Source organism: Nansenia antarctica, assembly GCF_963989245.1.
Source record: "Nansenia antarctica genome assembly, chromosome: 1".
Taxonomy (NCBI): Eukaryota; Metazoa; Chordata; class Actinopteri; order Argentiniformes; family Microstomatidae; genus Nansenia; species Nansenia antarctica.
The window spans coordinates 65,021,202-65,031,170 of NC_137674.1; the positions used below are offsets into that span (position 1 = coordinate 65,021,202).

The window sequence follows — 9,969 nt, forward strand, 5'->3', positions numbered from 1 at the left end:
CCTCCCCCCCTCCCTCCCAGCCCTGTGCAGTAACGTGTCCCGTGGTGGGTAGATTTACAGTGCTCTCCCCACCCACGCTCCCGGTGACATAAATCCTAATGCGGTACAATAGCCCTGTCCCCACCAGAGACCCACAGGGGAACCAACACAATGAGAGCAGCCTGGAGGACACAGCAGCAGCAGCACAGGCCTCTGTGGGCTGATCACACTTCAAACACACCACTGCAAAGGCCCATATCTATCTATCTGTGTGTGTGTGTGTGTGTGTGTGTGTGTGTGTGTGAGACAGGAGACAACGATATAGGCCCCCATATGGCTCATAGGTTGTCATGATGGTGTTTTAGAGTTGTTACGATGTGAGGTTGTATATGATAGAGCAGTGCGCGCACACACACACACGTGGATGAAACCCCCGTATGTATATGTGTGTGTATATATATCCCAGTAGGGCTTGTGCTGGGATTAGCGTGAGCTGGTCAGGCGGCCCAGGAGAGCGACAGCTGAGTACACGTCACCCGGCGGGCGGGATGAATACATGTCATCCGCAGCGTCACACATACACACACCTCAGTGTAGGCCCTGTGCAGGGAGCCTTGGGTACAGTCATTCAAAGCCACGTACAGCCTGCCCCGTGCACCAGCAGGATTTTTATCTCATGAATATTAATCACATTAATGACATTAATTGAGCCTATTAGATAAATGAATAATGCATCATGGATATGAACCGTGCCTTATTCATGAACTGTTAAGGCTCACTCTGAGCTCTATAAAATAAAACACAAAGATTAAGCCTAGTTTGAAACGTACATGCACGCACACACACGCACTGACACACACACACACACACGCACACACACGTACGTACGTTGTCTCTCATCCCCACACTAACACAAGGTAACAGAGAGGTGCCAAGCTGGAATCCCTCTCTCACACTGACGGCTCTCCTGACATCTCCGGGCCATTGACGACTTTGGCCTGGAACGTTGGTGCAGTGCCACCTTCCAAGTTGGCGGTGGGCCGACCGACGTGTCAGCGTCGTCGCCCCGGCCTCAGCCTCAGCCCCCCGCCCCTGACTCAGAGACGACCCGGGGCACGGGCGGGCACAGGCAGGCACGACCTCGCAGAGCAGAGGGGCCCAGCAATTAAATCAAACCATGGGACTCTGCATTGGAGTCAGCATTTGGGGGTGGAGGGGGGGGCTGAACCAGCACAGCAGAGAGGTGTGCCCAGTCACAATGGTCTGCAGTAGCCAAGGTCCTTAAAAGGATGACGAGTGTTCTTTTTTCTTTTTTTTTTCTTTTTTTTTTCTGACCGGGAATTGAACCAGTTGTGCATATTCCTCTCAAAGTATCGAGGTATCCCCTTACTAAACTTAAAAGCTCAGCTCAGGTAGATACTGTGCTTTGGTTACTCTTTCCTTGAGCCCAGGGATAGTGTGCTAGCCAGCTAGAGTACCTAAATAATGGTTTGTGTCTGTGACTACGTTCAGTCATTTCTTGTGAAATAATGGCTGCAGACACACACACGGTGTGATATGGTATGATGATGATATGGTATGCGCATTAGTGTGCTACGCCGCTAAGTGACCCCAGGATGAGTGTTTCTTTGCAGAGATATAGAGGGGGGGGGTGTCGATGCAGGGTTTTGGGGTAGTGAGCGAGAACAGAACACAGAGCAGAGCGACCAGAACCACCGCGGCTAAGGCTTTGCCTAGCTGTGTGTAGAAACCGCTAACGACAAAGTGCTACGAAGGGACGGGAAATCGGTCACTTCCAGTGTACGTAGGCAGGGTCCCGCTAGCCAGCTAGCTGCAGGGTTGACTAACGCCCGGCTCGTGTCACAAAGTGTGGATGACGGGTCAAAACATTGTGAACAGTATGTGTGTGTTGTATACAGTAAGACTCTGACAGTAATTTCAAAGTCTTCCCCTGACGTTGGTGGCGGAGGTTAGGACTGGTGAAGGAAGGGTCAGCTCAGCTGATCCTAGGTCAAGAGCCAAAGGGCCGTCTGACTTCAACCAGGAACAGGCCTTGTGAAGGGATGTGGATAAACCTGTTTTAAGTTCAGGTTTCTAGCCACGTATGCATCTGATCAGCAGCTGTGATTACAGGACAGTCTGGATCAACTGAGAATAAAGTAGACATACAGCCAGTGTCCTAAAGAGTGCAGACTGGCCATCAGAGAGAGAGAGAGAGAGAGAGAGAGAGAGAGAGAAGGAGACAGAGAAAGACAAATTCTCTCTCTCTCCCTCTCTCTCGCTCTTTTCCCCCTCTCTCACCCCCAGCCCTTCCTCCTCCTCCACTGCACTCCTCTGTCTTAGTGTCTGACATGACATTAAATCAGACCCAGAACTCAATTAGAGAAAAGAGCTGCGCTACGACCGATGCAGAGGGGCCGGGTAGGGGGGCCGGGGGGGACGTGATTTGCAGCCGGACGGGGGCAGCCAGACGGGACCTTCGGGGAAAAGGCCCCGGTTTATGAGGCCCGGGAAAGGGAGCTTGGCTTTATTAAATATCGATATCTGATAATAGCTTATAGACGCTGGTCATAATGGAGAGTTAAGGACTGGAGGAGGGGAGTTGAAGCCTCTGGGCTGCTGACAGGATTTCTACTGTGTCTTACTAAGGAGATGATGATTGAGTGACGGTTAAAAACAAGGGATAAGACTTCACGTTTACTGAATGGTTTTCCCTTTCCACGTTAATTGGGACGGTGTACAATGATAGATAGCTGATTCAAGAGGGAGGGAGGGAGACAGACAGCACTGACTCACACACCTGCTTGAACGAACGAACGAACGAACATACACACACACACACACACACGCGCACACACACACACACACACACACACACACACACACACCTGAGAGAGTGTGTGTTACATAACATATCCTCTCCAGGGAGAGCTTAGCACACTAAAGCTGTCACTAAGCACATTGGCCTGTGACACTCCAACACAGCACACACAGGGTGACACACACGCTTCGGTCCTGAGGTGGCCTCTCAAAAGGAGAAGAGGAGGTAGAACAGAGAGGTGAGAGAGAAGAGAAGAGGGAGGGATTTGGAAGGTGATGAGAGGAGTACTCAACAGAGAAGATGGAGAAGGGGAGGGGAGGACTGCCTGCTACAGACAAGGGAGATGGAGAACGAAGAGGTGGGGTGAGGGGCAGGGGCTGGGGGATGCTAAAGAGAGACGACAGATATAGAAGACGGCCCAGGAGAGATGCTATAGTGCCTACTGCTACTAGTCAAGCCAGGAGAAAACACTGAATCTAGACCAGCCAACTGTAGCGACACCAACTCTGAGACACTGTGAAGAGAACTGCAAAACCGCAGCACTCAGTTTCGCCCGGCCTCCCATCCATTACAGGGACCCATTAAGACTGTACAGATGCCCTGTGCTACATGCCACATCGCGGCAACGCTACGGCCACTTCATTTAACCGGGCTATGATGCAGGTCCCCCCGCCCGCACGCTCACTCTCTCGGCCCCGGGACTCTCCACCGGAGGAGCTGTAAGCTGACTTATTTATGAGGCTCAGAGAGGAAACCGCTTTTAACGTGTGGACAGTACGTCACACTGCTCATCTGGGCATCGGGAACAGAGAGAGAGGGAGGGGGAGGAAAGGAGACAGAAAGAGAGAGAGAGGGGGGGGGCTTGGTCTTCAATAAAGTAAAGTCGGGATGCATCATGCAATATCTGACAAACAGGCCACAGCATCAAGCATCACCAGAAATTACTGGGTTTGAGGCAAAGTTTCACAAGGCAGTGGCACATCAAAAAAACAACAACAAAAAAAACACTAAAATAAAACAGAAAATAACGAACTTAAATCATAATATATCAACATGTGATATCATAGTAAACTTTATAGGCAATTATGGAGAAGTCTTTTGAGGTCATTACATTAGTTCTCCTGGCTTGGAATAAAACAGTTTTTATTTCTTAGTGTGATCCAGTTGGTGCCAAATATGACCTCAGGTGTGTGTCATTATTGGCAGACCTGTTTGTGTGTGAAGAGGCATGACGGCAGGTTAACAGAAACCAATGCCCTGGGGTCAGGTCTATCAGGAGAGTTAGACTCTTAACCACCTCAGGGTGGAAAACAGGCAGGACTCGAGACTTAACCCATGGGAAGTGTGTGTGTGTGTGTGTGTGTGTGTGTGTTTCCCAAGAATTACCTCGATACCTCTAATCTAATTTGGCCTGCCACAGTTTCATAATATAATATATATATTACATAACAATATAATATATATGAACATAATATTTTGACACTCCTCATGATAACATAAAAGGATGTGTAACGTGGTGTTTTGTGCCCTTGTTTCAGCAAAGCGTCTCTCACTGCCACCCTGCTGCTGGAAGCTTGCACGCTCACACACTTTAGACTACTTCTATATTTCAGTGCTGCTCGCGCTGAGGCGAGAAAGTGTTCGAGCAGATTCACGGCAAGGCCAACGCTAGGGAGTTTGCCCCCCCCCCCCCCAGTGAACGGCACGATCTTCTGTATTCCCACCAAACCCGGGCCGTTGAAAATTGTCTCCGCCAGGATAAAGAAATATATATTTTATTTTTAAATACGTGGTCAACCCACCACAGTCTCACAAAATCCTGTGGGAAACACTGGTGTGTGTGTGTGTGTGTACTCTTCTGAATTGCCACAGGGGGACTGGAAACGATGCGTTACCGCCTCAAATGCCATCCTTGAGACTTGACATACACAGACACACAAAACATACAGAGTCACACACACAACAACAGCCCATACACACTTTGAAGTCTGCTGTGCCTACAAAGCCCTTAATTTCTCATTCTCCAATGACAGTCCACGAAAGAGAATCTTTTTTTATTATTTAGTCCTGTTTTAAAGTATTTTTAGCCACAAAAGTAAAACACCCCCCTTGAGATTGTTACTGTTAATAATGCTCCTACATCTCTCTCTCTCTCTCCACACACAAACACACACACACACACACCACTGTGTTGTTGCATTGTCATCCATAGGTTTGATCTGTTCTGATAAAATAGGCCTCGTCCCAGTGGGATTACGAACTGCTGTACTGGAGTAGGACTCAGATTGACAGGAAGACCACTGATTGCCTTCATGTATTTATAGCTATTTTTATAATTTCTACATTAGTAGACAGACACTCCTACAACAGAGGGTCTGCTTCTTTGAGATGACGCTCGAAACTAATCTGGAAGCCGACAGGAACAATCACAGCTACCGTAATCTATTTTTTAATTTTTTTTATTTTGTGGGGTGTGTCTATGGCCTTGTACACACTGTCGTCTATGGCCTTGTACACACTGTCGTGTACGTACACACAGACACAGAGAGAGAGAGAGATGGATCATCTTCACAAAAACACTGATCACCAAAAATCAACCTAGGCCACTCCTAACCACCTCTGTGTCTTCTCTCTCTCTCTCTCTCTCCCTCTCTACCTCTCTCTCTCTACCTCTCTCACACTCTACCTCTCATACTCTACCTCTCTCTCTCATACACTCACATCTCTTGGCTTTGAAGTTGACTTCACAGAACCAGTGCTGGAGCCACACCTGTCATGAGACCGCACACAAGGACCTCATCTAATCTAGACCCAGACACCCCCTTCTGCTCCTTGATCTGCAGCACACCCCCCCTCTCTCCCCCATAACAACCCCCTCTCTCCCCCCCATAACCACCCCACCTCTCCCCATAACCACACCCCATCTCTCCCCCATAACCAGCCCCTCTCATCCATACGTCTCATCTCCCTCGCTCATCCTTACTGCCTTGTTACCTCAAGACCTTCTCTGCCCGCCCCCCACCCCTCCCCTCCCCTCCCTCCTCCCAAAGTCCAATTCTCTCTTCCCCTTCTCCTTCTCCCCTTATCTGACACTTCAACACCCTCTTCCCCTCTAGCCCCCCCCCCCCTCTGTCTTATTCCTCGCCTCTCCTCTTTCTCCCACTCACCCTCTCACCCCATTTCTCACCCATGAAGTGCAGGGTGTGGGAGAGAGAAAAACAACCCAGATGAGATGGCACATATCTATACCCGGTGTCACATTTCAAACGTGCGCACAGACAAACACACATGCACACGCGCACACACACAGATACACACACAGTCACAGTGTCTTTGAAGCTACCACCTTGTAATTAGCTTAGGGCCCAGCTGAGGGGGGAAATAGACTGGGGGGGGGGACCTTCCATCAGTGGTGTCCAGCAGATCTTTTGAAAACCCTGTCATTACCTCAACAAGACATCTTCAACCTAACAATAGAAGGATAGACGTGTTACTTTTGGTGGGGGAGCCACAGCTGAGCGTTCTGTTGCCGCTCCCTCCGCCCCTGTTGTGTCCTTAACAAAAGCCTGCCGACATAAAAGCCCTTTCTCTTCAGTACCACCCATATTTGGCCAGCGTCCAAACATCTCATCCACTGAAACCTTCTTCTCTCCAATCAGACCACTAGGACACTCAGGGTCTAAACTAAGCTTGTCTGTGCTGGCGACGATAATGACCATCGTACAGACGCTGCAGTCGCTGTTGTTAACCTTGGCCTCGCTGTGCTCCCGACGGGATATGAGCTCACGTTTCATTTCGGAGATGCCCGCTAAAGGGGCGTTAATGGTATCGACATCAACCAAGGCTGGCACTGACGTCTAAAGCACAGTGACGCTCTTCCCACAACCACTGAGACGGCAGGTTTAGACGTCGGGGAAGAAGGGGTGAGTGTTTTTTCTAAAGTGTTAACAATAAAACGATGAACCCCCCCCCATGTTCCCACCATCATCAGAAGGTACACGGAAACCCACACCATTACATTCACCCCCGCCCATGTCATTTAACTTAATTCTCAAGTTCGTCGACCGGTAAACGGGAGACCTGGTTGCTCGAATGGGCCTCTCCTGTTCGGGAGTCATCAGAGCTGTCATGTGAGTGAGTGAGCACATCCGTCATGAACTGACAGAATTCATTAAGCGACGTAATTTCCAGACTGTCACACACACCGAATTATGCGCCAGGCGACCAAATGATGGATTTTACGTTTCCCCTCTTTCCGCTTATTTATTGCTTTATATCAAATATGGGCCAGGGAACTACATTATCGACTTCATTACTGAGGGAAATATAGAAAGGGAGGAAATGGTAAAATGGCGGAAACGGTGTTCTACTCTACATGTGTGACTGAAGTGGGTAAAAAATAAATAAAAAATCTTCTTTGTAATAGGGGTGGTGGCCCTAGTGGATAGTGAGATGGACTGGTGATCAGAAGGTCATGAGTAAAAACCACCACTAGTGTGCACAGGAGTAAAGCACTTAGCCCTGAGGGAGACTGGGAGACCAGGGAGACTGTCCCTGTAAGCTCTAATTGTACGTTGCTTTGGGTAAAAACGTCTGCTGCTAAATAGTAACTTTTTAAAATTAAAATAAATAGGGGGGGGCATAAAAAATGTTTTACATAAAAAGGGGGGGAAAAGTGGACAATCCTCCCCCCCCCCCCCCCTATATTACACTGTGCCACTGTAAGTGATGGAGCTATGTTGTCCTGTGTTTGTACATGAACGATGGCCAACACTTGTGCTCCAGTCACACTGTAGGGTTCCCCTACCAGTCAGCTGCCTTATGGAATGCTGACACAGCAGCTTGGTCCATCTGACCCATAGTTACACATCCACTCTCACTCACGAGGAAACACAATGTGGTGTGTGGGGCTGCTTTGCTTGCACCAGCACTGTTGGAATACTAATAAGGAAGATTCGTAACACACAATGTCTCTTTCTCAGCAACAAAAAATAAACAGTAAGCTGTGACACTTACACTTCACTTCATTACAGTAGCCTACATAAATCTGTAGCATATAACGTCTGGTAATAGTAGCTCCGGTGCTGATTACAATACAGAAATGACAAGCAAATGTGTACACGTTTTATGTCATGAGGATATCATTAACAAACTGACTTATGAAACATTTAGGCTTTTTTTTTCCAACAAACATTCGCGCAATATGTTGACTTGTCTAGGACGGAAACGGTTCTCTGTACCTCGCTGTTGTGTCCTCGGAGGTTGAAGTTGATCCTCTGCGGGGTGGTCCGTTCCCTTCTGCAGTGGCTGGACGTGAACGTGACTCCGACGACCCCTCTCCCGTTCCCCGTGGCCAGCCAGCCCTCCTCGTAGTAGCGCCGGCGGCACACCGGCTTCTCCTTCTCACTCTTCGGCACCCGACCCTTCCACGACAGGCAGAGGATGTTGGAGTCGCTGCAGAGGACGGGTCCGTGCTCCACCGCGGCGAACATGCCTGCTGCCCCTGTGCGACCACCGCGGCTCGTTTCACAGCCGGCAATGAAATGACTCAGTGGTCTCTGCGGGTCGCGCGTCTCGGAGGAGAGAGGGTCCCGCTGGTCCCGTTAGGAGCGCCTCACCTCCGCTGTAGGCGACGGCGATCTGCGGCCACGCTGCATAGTATTTGACGTTTCCTTTGGATTATCTGGGCTTCTAAAGGGGATTCAAGGCGCCACCCGACCTACAGTATTGTTTTAAATATATATATATATAACTGAGCGGAAGTGTGTGCGTGTCCGATTCATGGGACAAGACGCTGTTCAGGTTTGTTCGAGCGAGTTTGTCGATCATCTACAGTACAATGGTGTTGGCCAGGGGGGGGGGGGGGGGCGATATCGATGACGATTGCATAAACGAAAAAGGCACACATTCAGGACATTTTGACGTGTTCAATAAGTTAGTCTTGCCTAATTGGCGCACTGTATCAATTCGATACAGTATCGATCACGGACCAGGTAATACAAAAAATTGGACAAAATGTCATTATGCCTGCGCAACTTTCAGCCGTGCAACAATTGAACAAAATCGTTTCATCGTGTAGCCTTGATTTGCCCCGAAGAAAAAAAAAACAGAGAAATCCACTATGAAGTAATGACAAAAGCACCGGCGTCCGAGCTCTGAAAACAATCCACTACAGAGGCATCATACTGCTTTAATTTGAGGCATCCAATTCTAGTTGAATCCGTGGTGTCATAGCGGCTGTGGTCCCGGCGCGGTGTGAACAGAGTCAGGGACTCCTCTGAGCATCAGCTGTCAGCCGAGGGGAGCGCCGCTTCTCCCGGCGACGTCATTACGTCACCCCGCTTGCCTTCCAATCCACGTCGGGGATCCCGTCAAGGAGTGCTGCTGAGGGGAAGGAAACATCCATTTGACAGGGTTATCTCAAGGAGGACACATACCTCGGGGTAAATAATGTGACAATACATGTGCCGAGACCGAACAAAATACGTTGTTTACACGAGAGAGAGACAGAGAGAGAGAAAGAGAGAGAGAAAGAGAGAGACAGAGACAGAGAGATGGAGAGGGGGGGATGCGTGGGCGAATGGACACAAGACCACTACACTATGCTACTAGTAAGTACTAGGCTACTAAGGACATATATGTATATATACATATACATCGAATACAAATTGGCAAGCAAAGCCAATTGACTGTTACCAATCTGGTCATATCACCGATTTGTCTTTGATCCTAAATGGATGCTACTAGTTCAGGGCCACATTAGTCACTCCACTAAACATCCCCTTGCCCAGAACAGGTGACATAAGGTTACACTACCTGTATTGCAGTTCGCTACTAACGCGTTAGATACTTGCATCTCTTGACTGAGCAGTCAACTCTAACAATATTAGTTAGCTATATCTTTCTCTGGAAAGCCAGAAACCAACAACTACAACACAAATAGAACAGATAGGGGAGACAACACAAAGCTGCCGTGGCCAAATGTAACAGCATCTCCATTCGGAGCAGAATTGGCATCATTTCGGCTGGATGCCAATCTGAGGCAGCTGAGTAACTAACGCCTGAATGACCTGTTAGCTGCGTTAGCTGCCTACGGAGTCACCGGGACAGAAGCTCTTTTTCATGGACATTTAACACATAAATGTCAGACAACTAGGTAGCGAGTTAGC

At 48.9% G+C, this 9,969-nt stretch overlaps 1 protein-coding gene across 2 annotated transcripts in view; it reads right to left on the bottom strand.

Moving 5' to 3' along the window:
- tulp4a (TUB like protein 4a) overlaps positions 1-8,292 on the bottom strand; it is a gene marked incomplete at its 5' end in the record, with an annotated part of 31,089 nt that extends 22,797 nt beyond the window's left edge. For both annotated transcript variants that reach the window (XM_080550605.1, XM_080550604.1), the window contains one exon: positions 8,041-8,292. In XM_080550605.1, the coding sequence (XP_080406731.1) occupies positions 8,041-8,292 (252 nt within the window). The remainder of the gene's footprint in view (positions 1-8,040) is intronic.
- Between the last annotated feature and the right edge of the window lie 1,677 nt (positions 8,293-9,969).